At 33.8% G+C, this 15,434-nt stretch overlaps 2 protein-coding genes across 2 annotated transcripts; both read left to right on the plus strand.

The window, feature by feature from the left end:
- The first annotated feature begins 4,135 nt into the window (after positions 1-4,135).
- LOC133704308 (7-deoxyloganetic acid glucosyl transferase-like) lies at positions 4,136-6,019 on the plus strand. The gene is made up of 2 exons (XM_062129105.1): positions 4,136-4,735; positions 4,949-6,019. Exons 1-2 carry the CDS (start codon positions 4,240-4,242, stop codon positions 5,896-5,898), a joined length of 1,446 nt encoding a protein of 481 aa, XP_061985089.1. The 5' UTR covers positions 4,136-4,239; the 3' UTR covers positions 5,899-6,019.
- Positions 6,020-14,124: 8,105 nt separating this feature from the next.
- Positions 14,125-14,921, plus strand: LOC133704826 (18.1 kDa class I heat shock protein-like). The gene has a single exon (XM_062129840.1). The coding sequence runs from the start codon at positions 14,246-14,248 to the stop codon at positions 14,732-14,734; it is 489 nt and encodes a 162-aa protein (XP_061985824.1). The 5' UTR covers positions 14,125-14,245; the 3' UTR covers positions 14,735-14,921.
- The last annotated feature ends 513 nt before the right edge of the window (positions 14,922-15,434 follow it).

The raw sequence follows: 15,434 nt of genomic DNA on the forward strand, positions 1-15,434 counted from the left end.
CTTCGATTTAACAAATAGAGAGTGTATGTATGATGCGGGTACATTTAAGTAATATTTGTTATTGTAGTAATAATTATTTTTTAAAATATTTTTTACTTAAAAATTTATTAAAATAATATTTTTTATTTTTAAAATTTTTTGATATCATTACATTTAAACGATTAAAAAAACAAACAAAATAATGATTTTAAACAAAAAAAAATCAAAGTTTTGGTAAACATACGGCCAAGCGCCTTGCCAAATAGGTTCTTACATGTGTTAAAAAAAACAAGTTTATTTATAATATTTGAATTATCTAACCTAATATAATTTATTAAAATCAGATGATATGAATATTATAAATAATAATGAATAAAAAAACTATAAAATAGATATCATTGATTGATTGAAGAGTGAGTTAGGATTTATAAAATCTGGTTAATTTGACCCAACCCTTGTACCATATATTGTTTATATCTTTATTTTTTATAACCAACGAACTAAGGCATTTATTTTATTTATAAATATTTTATATCCAAAATTCTTGTTGGTGGGCTCTTCCTAAATTTCTTCAACTTAACCAAAAAAAAAGAGAGAGCTTATAATATATCTTTTATGGAAGGAGAGTTAACAAGAATTTAATAGTGGTGTAAGTTGTGAAAAATCACACCTAATACTGGAATGACACTTACAATTCAGGCTATAGATTTACTTCTAAATACAGTCTCATAAAATTTAATGATATAGACCCAACTTGTATATATCTAAAACATTCTTAAAAAAAAGGAACCCAATACACCTAGCTTAGGTACAAAAAGAAAAAAAAAACTAAATAAATCAGGCTTACAATTTGTAAAAAAAATAAAAGTTGAGTTGGATGCAACAGTGAACTCAAAACCAACTCAACAACTATATCCATTAACACGCTGCATATTAGTGAACCCCAGCTATTGAATCAAACATACAAATAATGTTTGTATTGTTAAAAAAGTTGAAAGTTGTGGAGATCTAAAAATACCCTTCTTCCCTGGGCTTTGTTTTCTTATGGTTTTGTCTGGACTTTCAAGTCTGAATGCAACATAAGTAAATGGGCCTCGAGTCCGCCATCCGAGGAGGAAAGCCATTAATGGCATCATATCAAGCCATCTCCACTCCGAAGCCCACATAATTCAACGGCATCTCGTTTTTGAAAGTCAAATAACCACAACGCTCCTCGGCAGGTGTTTTTTGATGCCATTTTGCTGCCCCTATCAATTAGCTTGGCCATTACCTTAACGGGCCGGTTACCATATCTTTCTTCCATGGATGTTTATAAGAAATCCGAGCTTTTACTAAGTTAACTGGAATTTGCAACTTTTCAAGCTTTTTCTTCAGCATTTCGATGGAATTCTCTACCTGCTTAATTATATTGAAGGCAGAGAAGCGCAGGGAATTAAAGTTAGTGCCACATGTAGCAGCACAATTTATATCTACTTGGTTTGTAATTATTATATTTAGGTTGATATCAAAAATATTTTAAAAAAAATAAAAATATTATTTAAATTTATTTTTAAATAAAAAATATTTAAAAAATAATTTTTAATAAACTGACAGCAAAATTATCAAACATCCTCTAAAATAAACCTCTATCATACTCCAAGCATCCTCGGATTGGTAAATTATTTAATAATCTCCGGTATAGAATATTATTAATTAGTTATAACACTCACGGGACTATAAGAAACTAGAAGGGCTAATTAACTATAACACTTGTGAGACTATAAAGGATTAATTGAATCGCTTTTAATGTTCACGTGAGCAGTAATTTTCCTCTTTAACTCGGCTAAGAAAACCTCATGTAGAATCTTTTCTGGAACTTTTGTTCTGTTTTTGAGGAAGTAATCATTTTTAAACTTGAAATAATTTTATAATTTGAAAACTGAGAGGAACCAAAAAAAAAATCGATCCAATTCTTCAAGAAATTAAACTGTGATTTACTCTAGAAGGAATCACAGGTTCGATTCCCATGTATTATTATATAGGAAAAAAAAAAAAAAAAAGAGGAAGAGAACAAACAGAAGCGATGCAACCTTCGTTTGCCAAGATACAGCGCTGTCCACGAGAACAAGAAAATGTTGTTCAATTTTTGAAATTACTTGTTCAATTAACTTAAGCAATCAATGAATTAGGAGCTTCCATTCCATTTATAATCACAGCCCTTATGCAGTTTTATTTGCACAAAGTAATTTCCCAGCCATATTTAGAAGCAATATGGAAAACAAGCGTGATCTTGCTCCTCCTCATCTGTTAATCTTCCTTTTCCCTGCCCAAGGCCATATCAATTCCGTGCTTAAGCTAGCCGAGCTTCTTGCATTTTCTGGTCTCAACGCCACCTTTCTTAACTGCGATACACTGATATTGAAGCCCATTTTTCTCAGTATTGGATTTCACTTCTAAAAACAAGATAAACTCGAACTACGAGAAGATAGAATAATATCAATCAAACTCATAGCTGCAAATACAACTTCTCTCCAAAGCTCATTTACTAGAAACAAAAGTAGATAACAAGAAAAAACAAGTAGTTTCGAAACATGCATATATTTTTTTTTAGCAACTTCATTTTACTTAAGAGTGCCTTAACACAAACAATCTCAAATCTCACAAACTATACATAAGCTATGATTTTTAAACTAATTGTAGGATCTGCCAAAAAAATGTAATAAGTGCAGGAACCAATTAATCTCAAGCTAACTAACAATTAATTATAACATTGTATGTATTGTTGGGTTTTTGTTGAAGAGGTAGTGTTCATGATCATTGTTTATTGAAAGCTGAACATACTGGTAAAATATTTAATATGATTTAGCAAATCATTTATATTCACGGAAATAGTTTATAGTATTAAAGATAAAGAAAAAAAAACATAAAAAAAAAAATCACATCCATTCAACTCAAATACTATCTTTTATGGCTGCACTTGCAGCTGCTGTTATTAGCAGCTCTTATCTCTTTCTCTCTTCTTAGGTATTTCTCTACTCGTCTTTCTCTTCAAATAATGCTTTTAATTTATAGGCTTTAATGATAGATCTTCTTCCTATTTTATCAACAATGATAGCTATTCTTTGTTTTTTAGTGGCCGTTTGGGAGTGTGGCTGCGGGTGAGATTCACCCGCAGCCACACATGACAGCATTTAGTTAAGGAAAAAAAATTTGTCTTGCTGGTTGAACCCATTAAAATCAGAGATTGGACCGCAGGTTTTGAGAAGCAGCATTTTGCTGCTTCTCGTGGTGGGAAAGGAACTTCAATAATGGAGCATGGCTCCATTGTTCAGTGAACAATGGAGCCATGCTCCACCGCACACTGTTCACTAAGTGAACAGTTTTTTAAAAAAAAAACCAACACGCAAAGTTTTTTTTTTGAAAAACTAGTGTAGTTAATTAATTGCACCCGTATTGTTCACATGAATGTGAATGTGAACAATATTTTTTCTATTCAAAAAATTAGAAAGAGATCGTTTGATAACGTAACAAAAAATTTAGTTTTTGTTCTTGCGCGCTTAAAAAACCATGAAAAATATAGTAATTGTTGGATAGATTTCGTATGTGATGACATTGCACATAGTTTAATGAAATAATAAAAAATATTTGATATCAATATTATTTATTTCATGATATAATAACAGTAGTTAAATCTATAATATTTAAATTAAAAATCATTAATATTAATATATATATTTTTAATTATTTTATAACCTCAATTTTAACCAAAGTTTTAACCAAATACCTATTTTTTCAAACCAATCTTAACTAAAAATATTTTTATAAAATAATTTTTTTCAAACCACAATTATAACATCTATAGTAATAGCAAATACATTCTTCATTGATGCACTAGCAGCCCTTTTTTTATTTTCTCACAAGCTATCGTATTTTTTTCTTTGATAATAACAGCTATTTTTTTTTAAAGAATGGGCTGCAGAGGCTGCTTTGTCAGACAGTGCAGTACATCAATAATTGTTCCACGCAACAATTCTAACAAGTATTTAGTTCGATTACGTTGGTTTGCAATTGACAGATCCATGTACTCTGTCTACCAGACGTTAATTTTTTAACCATGAAGTGATTATTTTTTAATTCGCATATTTGAAAAATATATTATTAAAGTACATTGAGAGTCCTCGGAGATCTTACTGCAATATATACAAGGATACGTTACATATGGAGTAGCAAGCGAGCAACCTTCCTGCACTGCCATTCAGAACTAGCTTCCTACGAGCAAAAATGGAAAACAGGTCGAATCCTCCCCCTCATGTCCTAATCTTTCCTCTCCCTTGCCAAGGCCATGTCAACTCCATGCTCAAGCTAGCCGAGCTTCTAAGCCTCGCCGGAATTAACATTACCTTCCTAAATTCCGAGCACAACCATGAGCTTCTAGCCCGTTATACGAATATTGAAGATCGTTTTACGAAATATCCTGGGTTCCAATTCCAGACCATAGCTGATGGCCTGCCTGTAGATCACCCGCGCTCAGGTGGCCAGCTCATGGAGCTTTTTGACGCGATGAAGTTGGTTACAAAGCCAGTCTTTAAAAAGATTTTGCTTGAGACTAAGCCGCCAGTTAACTGTATTATAGGAGATGGGATTCTTGGATTTGTTGGTGATGTTGCCATTGAGGTTGGAGTTCCGTTTATTTATTTTCGTACCGTTAGTGCCTGTTCCTTCTGGGCTTATTTTTCGATTTTTGACATTATTGAAGGTGGTCAACTTCCCATCAGAGGTATTAGTACTCCATCTAACTTTCGTTCATTAACAAGTGTTTGTTGCTTTGGTTTCTGCCCCTAATTCATATATTTTGGACATTTTTTTTTTCTTGGGTGCAACGTGTTCTTATCGAGTTCTTGTCTGCCCTTAGAGCTTCGTAGATAACTGAGAGTCTACTGTTTTTTAGTTTAAGGAGGAGTACCAAATCTGGTGTTTGTTGAGACTGCAGGAAATGAAGATATGGACCGTCTCATAACCAAAGTACCGGGGATGGAAACTTTTCTCAGGTGCCGAGATCTTCCTAGTTTTTGCCGAGTCAGTGACATGACACACCCGTTTCTCTTACTGGTCATGAATGAGACACGACAGTCCCCTCGAGCAAAAGCACTCATACTCAACACATTCGAAGACCTTGAAGGGCCATTGATGTCTCAAATCCGAACTCATTGCCCCGAGATCTACAGCATTGGACCTCTCCACGAGCACTTACAAGCAAAGCTCAGCGCGAAGAACGAAAAATCGTGTCAATCCTCCAACAGTCTGAGGGAAATTGACAGGAGCTGTATGACATGGCTAGATAATCAACCTGAGAAATCAGTGCTCTATGTTAGCTTTGGCAGCTTCACAGTGATGACTAGACACCAGTTGTTGGAGTTCTGGTATGGTCTTGTTAGTAGCAAGAAGCGGTTCTTGTGGGTTATAAGACCTGATTCTATTGCCACGAAAGATGGTGAATTTGAAAAAATTCCTGTGGAGGTTGAGGAGGGGACTAAGGAAAGAGGGTTTATTGCGGGGTGGGTGCCACAAGAGGAGGTTTTGGCACACAAGGCAATTGCTGGGTTTTTGACACACAGTGGATGGAACTCAACTTTGGAGAGTATAGTGGCTGGAGTGCCTATGATTTGCTGGCCTTATTTTGCTGACCAGCAGGTGAATAGTAGGTTTGTGGGTGAAGTTTGGAAGCTAGGGTTGGACATGAAGGACCAGTGCGATAGAGAGATCGTTGAAAAGATGGTGAATGACCTGATGGTGGAGAGGAGGGAGGAGTTTGTAAGATCGGCGACTAGGATGGCAGAGTTGTCTAGAAAGAGTGTCAGAGAAGGTGGGTCCTCTTATTGTAATCTGAACCGTTTGATTGAGGATATAAGGACGATGAGTGTGCGAGTACATGATATCTGAGATAGAGGAGTAAGATATTGCTTGCACTTACCATTTCACTGCGGTTTGCTTCGGATTTCCTTGATTTCATGAATAAAATTAGCAGACAATAATAAACCATGTCTTTCTTGGCATTGATAAATTAATTTAGTTCTGATTTGGACATTTATTGAATAGAGAGATTGAATATTTCTACTGATCATTTCAGCCAATACTGTATAGAAAGAAGCGATCAGGTCATTCTAAAAGGCGCTAACCAGGAAGAACATTTGGCACCAGCAGGCTGCAGGCTCAAGGTCCAGGAAGAACATGTATTTTAATTTTGTGCCATCACTCATAAATCACAATCTAATATAGTAATACGACAGGGATGGTGAGAATGATGTATCTCCGTGAATCATACGGAATTGTCTCTCTAGATAGATGTGGACCGAAATTTTGTGTCAACACTAAATGATTTGTCTACTTTTAAAAAAAATTATAAGTATACATAATTTTAAAAAATAAAATGGATTTGATAAATATATCAGATCCATAAAATTTAAACTTAATAATTAACTAAATTCAAGGTAAGTCGGGTCTAATAAATATATCATATTCAAAAAGCTTGAACTTGACAATTAATCAGGTTTAAAATAGCTTGAAACCAGTAAACATATTAGATTCATAAGACTTTGGTTTGGTATTCAGTCAAGCTAGAGACATGGTAGATATGACAAACATGTCAGTTCCTAAATAACCTGGATTTGACAGTCAGCCAAGTATAAGGTAACATGGATCTGACAAACATGTTATACTCAAAGCACTTAAACTTAGTAGCCAATCAAGCCAAGAATAACATAGATTTGGCACACATGTTATACAAAGAGAACTCAAACTTTGTAGTCAACCAAGTCCACGACACCTAAGTCTAATAAACATGTCAAATATTAAGTACCCGAGCTTGGTAGTCAGCCGAGCTCAAAGTAACATGAGTCTAGCAAACATGTCAAACCTAAGGTATTTGAATTCAACAATTACCAAACTCTAAGGCTATATACATGGCCCTAAAATAAAAATATTGAAGACATGATAAATCATCATGTATATCATTTTAGAATAATCATTCGTATTGAGGTAATGATTTCTTCGCATTCATAGGTGCATATAATGTCTATTAAGGGATATGTTATACTTATTATCTTATCAATGATATGTAAGAGATATTTGTCTCTCATTAATATTGCCAACATGAGAGGTCTTTTCAGTTCTTCCCTTCTCTAAAAACAATAAGGTTTAGTGGGTATAAATATCATCTTAACCATTCATGTATATATTCAAAACTTTTTATCTCTTAAAATAAACATATATAGATTTCAAGGCATTAACTACCTTAAAATTTAAGAATAAACATCTTTATTCATTAAATTTAAAACTCTTTTAAGTTATTTATTATATTTCTTGTAAATATACTGATTTTATTATCGAAAGATCTTAAGCAACTTCAACCTAGACTGTTTTTTGTAGGTACTAAAGTCTTTACCGTTGACTTGAAATTTCTTAAACTAAAGAGAAGAAATTCAAGTTCTTGAATATATTATTGATTAATCACTATCTCAAATTCTAAATAACTTATTATTTATGTATATTGTATTTTGAGGTATCATTATAAATATTTATGGATGTAATTTTTATCAAGTATTTTTTTTTCTTTTATTTTCTTTTTATATGTCAGCCAAAGAATTTAAAATTAATACCACGTCACCTCTTTTACCTTTTTAATATTTTTTTTGTCACAACAAAATTAGTGGGATTTTCCTATGATACGTGGCTATTTTTTAAGTGACCATTTTTTTCTCTGCACTCCAGTGATAGGAGTTGTTGAAAATGAATTGTTTGAATTCGGAATTCATGCACATTAAAATTTGAAAAGGATATGCCAACGACCAATTTAAATTCCTGTCACATGGAACATGGAGTTCTGCACGAGATAAGCACAGTGGTAGGTCCTGGATCAGCTGGAACTTATTTGCTGCTAAAAACACACGCAATATATATATACATTTTTTTTTTACTGCCTCTATCAAGTTAGTGTTTTTACTATTAGAGCACACAATACTTTTTAAAATTATTTTTTGTAAATATGTAGCATTGCTTGCCCTAAAATTCGATGCTGGTTCTAGATAGCTGTATTTTTTAACCCGCAAGCTTCAAAACCACTTCAAAATGTGAAACAATCGATAGAAAAATTCATAAAAATCAAAAGGAACAAGAAATGAAGAAATCACCCTTCAGGTTCTGGCCCATCTAGTCCCAGATTTCTATGATGTTGGCAATTATAAAGACTGGAGCGAGATTGGAGACGCATCGCACGGATAGACGAGGACCAAAATCATATACTAAAAGAAAACAAGCTAATAAACCCGTAATGAAGGAGTTTATTGAGTGAAAAATTGAGCATTAGTTTAATATATTCGAATCAGGTATCAAATGTTCCAAACATTACTTGATTGGGTATTTTGTCAAAGATTGTTAAAAAACTGCACCCAATATCTTATTTTTTGCAATAAACCATTTAAAAAAATAAAAAATGAAATGAAATTAGTAAAACTGGTCATAAGTATCCAATCGAGATATCTATGAAATGTTTTGGGCTTAAATAATAAAATTATTTGTATTTGGGTAGATACACCTGGGGTTAGTTCGAGGTTTCCCAGAATATACAGTGATTGGCATGAAGGTTTTCCTTCTACTTTAAACTTGAGATTCCAATGTTTGGGGAATGTGGAACTGTCATTATTATTATCTTCTTCGGCTACGTGTAACTGTCATTATAATTATTTTTTAAAGTTTTTTTATTTAATAATATTTTTTTTATTTTTAAAAAATAATTATTAACCTATCAAAATGATTTAAAAATATTAATTTAAAAAAAAACAAGACATTTCTTTGCCTGCTCCTTTAAACACAAGATTCCTTTTCTAATAGCTTCACCAATAACCGTTTGACGGCCCTTTCGATCTCCTCCCTTTCCAGCCTATTCTCTAGTTGCATTGCGACTCTGTAGACCACCTGCGAGTCGAAAATGCACCAACAGCTGGATGAGCTAGCACTTCTGATTGTGGAGCCCATTTGACAATATGCCAATTCCTCTCGGAAACCAGGAGGCCGTGGCTCAAGCCATTCCGCGCCACGGACTAATTTGTAACAGTCTTGTTATTTATGAGATTTCTGTACTGGTGATAGTAATTGCTTTTCGATAAAAACTGAATTGTATTCTTTTATTGAATTAAAATAACCAATTACGAAGAAGGATAAGATTAAAAGAAAGTAACATTTTTTGGGTCCGGGTCTCCCATGGAATTAACTGAAGATCCATGAAAACTTTGTTTGCCTTTATGGAGATAAAGATTATAGTTTATCTGGCCAAGTAAAGTAGGCTTTGACCATATTATTGACAAAGACTAAGGTTTGTTTGGTGTTGTGATTTAATTGTTGGTTTTTTGTTAAGTTTTTAATTTTTAATTATTTTTGTGTATTAATATTAAAAGTAAATCTTAAAAAATATTATTTTGAATTCTAATTCTTACTGTTTATTAAAGTGCTAATGGAATCCAGCTGTAGCCCACTCTCTGTTCACTTGTCAGAATCCTGGACTCCCATCCTTCCTGGCGGTTGGATCATCAAATAAAACCCCACTCCCTCTTCTGGACATCTACAGACGCTTCTCGGATCCTCTCTCTCTCTCTCTCTCTCTCTGTGAGAAGACCAAACTGTTACATAATCCAGGTCTGCCCGCGCTAGAACCAAACTGTTACATAATCCAGGTCTGCCCGCGCTAGAACGGCTGCTTGCTATTGGATAAACCCGTGGCTACAGTCCAAAGCTTACGTAAACGACAGATCTTGGTGCATGTTTTGGGACCCCAGGAATGGAACTTTGATCTTGTGGAAGCAAGCTACTTGAAGAAGATGGGAAGCGGTTGTCAAATGGGCCACTTGGAAAAATCGGAATGGAAAATTAATGGCGAAGCGCAGCTAACGCAGGCTGTCCAGGCTCTTCAAAAAATTATTTTGTATTTTTGAATTAACTTTTATATTAAAAATCTTATTTTTAATATATCGGTCACCGACCCTGCCAACTGGGATGCTGTTACCACAACGAATAGCAGCAAAATTATTCACTTGAGGGACTAGCTGCTGTGGTCAACCGTGTGATTTGTTCCGCCCCTGTTTCAGGGTTCGATTTTTTATGTGTACGCCTGTCACCTCCGCGGTGCCTAACCTGCCCCTGGGCTTGCAGGATATCCAGTGGATCGTGAAGAATAATTGTGGTGCGCGCAAGATGGCCCGGACATCCCACGTAAATAAAAAAAAAAAAAAATTACGAGAAGAAGGTCGAAATATCCACCAGATGCACCTAAATGGCTAAATCAGTGAACAAATCTGATAAAAATATTGAATTTAAAGGTTTGATATTGATACTAAAACATATGGATTTACAGAATTCAAAAATTAAAGATCAAATTATAGAAGTAGAAATTTGAAGAGTATATTTTCAAAATTTTAACTGCAGCCAATTGATCTATCAACTGGACGATGTAACATGTGGCTGATAATTTAATTAAATATTATACATCTGATGTCATTTATTCAGACATCTGCTTTTCAGTTTTTCTTTTTTAATGACATATTGTATTTCAAAGGTTTTTTTTTTTTTTTTGGATATCTTTTAGTTCAAATGTCGTGAATTTTGATGGAAAGATTAAACTTTTTGAACAAATAACTAAAAAATTCAGTTATTGAGTGATAAGTAACTAGTAAATACAAATTATTTGTTTTTTTTAAATAGCTCTTTATTCCACTTTGTTTTTAGAGAATCTAGAGTCATGAATCTTGATGGATTGGTTAAGCTTTCGGAACAAATGATTGAAAATATCAGTTATTGGGTGACAGTAACTAATAAATACAAATTATTTGATTTTTTAGAAATAACTTTTTTATCCACTTTGTTTTTATGAAAATCTAACCAGATTTTTCAGATTTTCTTCAAATAGAATATATTGTGTTGCTATAAAATCTATTCATGCTGTTTTTTATTAATATTTGTTTTAAAATTGAATAACAACTATTTCTTTCATTATAATAATAACAACTATTTTAAAGTGAAAATGAATAATACAGTAAATCTTCACGTTATAAAAAAAGAAAAGCGGGTGCTGAAAGAAAAGGATATGTAAAATCGCATCCAACCAAATTCAATCAATGATTAACTACCCATTACTACATGAACTTCAATTTTTAACCGTTAACCAAACACAGACTAAAGCATCAAAAACATGGTTTTCCAATCGACAGCCCTACGCAATGACGCCGGAAATCAGCTCCGACCACATTCCCATTCAGCACCTAAGTTTTTTACGATCTTTTTAGAGGAAGAAACGAGAAAGACCTGCATGGGCTAGATAAAAGAGGCCCATCTACTCTCATCTGTGTTATTTATAAATGGTTTGCTCACAGATGAATCGAGGGTAATCCAAAAATGTCTCCTTTCAATTTATACTGGATTCATGACCCAAAGTTTAGAAAACCTTCTTGATATTATTGGGCCGAGACCCATCTAATAAAAATATTAAAAATGTTTGCCTATACAGTCCACGTTGCCTGTAATAATCGTCCCTCCTCTTTTTCAAACATGAGAAAAATACATTGAATTGGATGTTTCTCTTTCAATTATGGTCCGCTTATATTTAATTACAATAGTAATTTAAAGCAGGTACCAGCTAGAGATCTTTATTTCTTTTATTTTTTTTTTAAATCTTCCGGTCCTTAATTTAGTTAGTTTTGTATACTAGTTTAATCTTCATTCATATCCTTTTTTTTTCCACTTGAATTCTGGCCTCTGATATTGAAATATCCGATTCTGCCCTGAGAAGACAAATGAAATACATCCTTACCGGCCAGAACTTTGCAAAAGACACTGGAAGCTTGGAGACAATTGCACTTTATGCCATACCAATCCCGCATCTGATCTTAATTGAACCTGTTACGAGAGCACACGTCGTTTTTAGGTGCATATTTGTTGGTGTCGTCATAGTTATTAAACCCGGACGGTCCGGCGGGTCGACCCGATGGCTAGACCGGTTCGGATTAGGAGAAAGACCGATAAATGCAAAAAACCGGCAAGACCGGGTCGACCCATGACCCGGTTGACCCGAGCAAACCCGGACGAGACCCGGTGTTTGTAATGCAAAAACTGTCATTTGCGAAATCAAAACTCGATTCATGTACACCAATCAACCTAATATTTAAATCCCGCAGAAACTAATAGATCTGAGTCAAACTTGGAAACGAAACACATGAAACTTAAATAACGAGCTCTGCAAGTTATTACCGACTCAGGGGAAGAGCGGGAGAGAGGAGAAGGAGGGAAATGAAGGCGAGGAAAGGAAGTGATCGAGCAGTGGTTGCTGAGGACATGGCGATCGCTAGTGAAAGTGAGATCTGATGGAGAGAGCGGTTTTTTTTCCTTTCAGATAGAGAGAGAGCTGGGGGGGTGCAGATTGAAGAGACAGTAATTATCTAAGTTACGTGTAGGGTTTTTATTTTAATCCATTAAATTAATTACTTTAGTTTTTTTATTGAAAAAAATTATAAGTACATAAAGTTTATTTTACAGTTTATAATAATAAGAAATGAACTGAATCATAAGAGTTTTTTCACACTTTCAATGTAAAGAAATTATGTTTTTTAAATATGAAATAAAAAAATTTTGATTTAAATACTTCAACTTAAAAGTATAATATAAGATCTTTTCAATATACGATAAAAAACTTTTTAAAATATTTTTTAAAACTTTATAATTTACAACATGTATAGCATATATTCACATTGATTTTTTTTTTAATTTTTTCATATAAAATATGAAATTTTTATTTTTTTAATTTCTCTGGGCTGACCTGGGTTGACCCATAAAACCCGAGACCCGGTCACTTGATCGGGTCAACCTCCATACCGGGTTTCATAACTATGGGTGTTATGAAAATTCTTAATTTTTTTATTAGATGAATGATGATATTAAAAAATAAAAAATATTATTTAAATATATTTTTAATAAAAAAATATTTTGAAAAAGAAACTTATGCGATACAAACAACGGTAAAAACCAAGGTTGTCAATTCCATTTTGTTTCGCCCGAAATAGCCGAAACATTCCATGCCAATTCGAAAAACAGAACAAATTTCATTTCATTTTAAATCTCGGTCCGTTCTGGATTTTTCAGCTAAATTCAGCCCGGAACGTTCTGGTTTCATTCCATATGTTCCGTTCCGCTCTTAAAAAGCTATTGAATCAAATTGAACCTTATTCAATTTAATTAATTAAATCACCCAATTATAAAAAGCTTTTTTTCATTACTATTTTCAATAACAATGATATTAATAATAATATTGAAAATTATTATTACTATTTTCATTAACAATGATATTAATTTTTTAAAATTAGATTTATCACTAATATATATAGTTTATATTCAAGTTATTTTTTTCATGTTTATACTTTGTAGGAATTTGAGCAAAACAAGGGATGTTTTAGATTTCATTAGCCTTGATAACATTAACCTAACTTTATATTTAAAATATTTGTGTTAAAACATTTTACTTTCATAATATTTTGATATTTTAATTAAATTGAATTACTTTAAGCTAAAGATCTATTTAATCTTGACAATTTAGAAATATTTTAAATTTTAAAATTATATTTGTTTGATATTGTGTTTGTATTGCATAATTTATAATTAATTTATCTTGAATTTAAATTATATTTGTTGAATATATATATATAAACAGTACAACTTTAAAACCACATATCAAAATATTTCAAAATTAAAATATTTCATCCCAATTAAAAAAATAAAATATCTATCAAAATAAAATTTACAACCTTTAACTAAAAACCACTTATCTAAAATAGTGGACCCACGGGAAACTAAATCTGCCCTTAATCAATTGGTGAAGGCACAAAGACTTTTCTAGAACAATGACTGTATCCTTCGTACACTTCATGCTCATACCCAAAAATGTCCCTCAGTGCAGTGGGCTATCTGGCCCATTCCAGAATGGACATTGCTTGCACATCAAAATCCCTTAACAGTTCCAGAAAGATCGCTACTCTCCATCTTCCCTTGCTTGAAGCCTCTCGAACCTGCCACTTAAAATGGATGCTTAGCAAAATACCCCTTTTCTGTTCCTATAAATGGCTTTCTCATTCATCAATTCATACCAAGAACAAGAAACACAAACATTCAGCTCTAATTCTACAATCAGCTAGCTTTCACGTTGCAAACCTTGTTTTCCCTTTCCTCTCAAATACCTCAACAAGAAACCAAGAAAATGTCTCTCGTCCCAAGCTCCCTCTTTGGTGGCCGAAGAACCAACGTCTTTGATCCTTTCTCTCTTGACATCTGGGACCCTTTCCAGGACTTTCCCTTCACAAGCACGGCCCTATCAGCCCCACGTTCAGAGGTCGCCAAAGAAACATCAGCATTTGCCAGCACACGCATAGACTGGAAGGAGACCCCAGAGGCTCATGTTTTCAAGGCTGATCTTCCAGGGCTGAAAAAAGAGGAAGTGAAAGTGGAGATAGAGGAAGGTAAGGTTTTACAAATAAGTGGAGAGAGAAGCAAAGAGAAGGAAGAGAAAAATGACAAGTGGCATAGAGTTGAGAGATCGAGTGGTAAGTTCTTGAGGAGGTTCAGATTGCCTGAGAATGCTAAAGCTGATCAGGTGAAGGCTAGTATGGAAAACGGGGTCTTGACAGTGACTGTGCCTAAAGAGGAAGTCAAGAAGCCTGATGTTAAGTCCATTGAGATCTCCGGCTGAGACTCTACAGAGCATCAAGGGACCTTTTGTGGAGTGTTGTAGTGAGTCATGGATATTTCAAATAAACAAATAGAATTGCGTGTGAAAGACTCGTGGAATGGGATAAAGTGATGTGTTTATGTGCTTTGTTTCTTGTGTGCTACTGAGTTTCTGCTTTAATAAAATTGTGTTTTGTTGTTCTTGTTTCTTCGATAGAAAATCTCAATACAAGTCGAGAGTCCTGCATTAGCTAACCAATCTGCACTGCGATTTCTATCCCTATAGGTATGGGAAACTCGAGCCTCCATATCTTTCTGAAGCAAAAGATTAAGCTCTTTAAAATAAAAGCGGTTCCCAACCAGAGAAGAGGAGGAAGCTTTGATGGCATTAATCAGAACAGCCAAGTCCATCTGTAGACAAGAAAGAAATCCAAGTTGCCGCGCTAATCTATAAACAGCCCGCCAGATTTCTAAATTAAACGAAGAACACTCCCAAATTCGCAATAAAACCATGCAGCCATTGTCCATTTCCATCACGAATGAGATCTCCTGCACAAGCTAAACCTGGACAAGACTAGCTCGATTTGTAATTCACTCGCACCCACCCACCCTCCCTTAGGTTTAGCCAAGCTAATAAGGATCTCCCTTTTCAGCCCATTGTTGCTAGCAAAATTATCACTACCAGCCAAGATTCCAGAGAACCCATCATAAAGCTCTCCCGC

The sequence above is a fragment of the Populus nigra genome, chromosome 10, assembly GCF_951802175.1.
Source record: "Populus nigra chromosome 10, ddPopNigr1.1, whole genome shotgun sequence".
Lineage (NCBI taxonomy): Eukaryota > Viridiplantae > Streptophyta > Magnoliopsida > Malpighiales > Salicaceae > Populus > Populus nigra.

Coding starts and splice junctions, on each gene's coding strand:
- LOC133704826 (XM_062129840.1), top strand. CDS start 14,246: ATGTCTCTCGTCCCAAGCTCCCTCTTTGGTGGCCGAAGAACCAACGTC.
- LOC133704308 (XM_062129105.1), top strand. CDS start 4,240: ATGGAAAACAGGTCGAATCCTCCCCCTCATGTCCTAATCTTTCCTCTC. Junction 4,736..4,948: donor TGGTCAACTTCCCATCAGAG/GTATTAGTACTC, acceptor TTGAGACTGCAG/GAAATGAAGATATGGACCGT.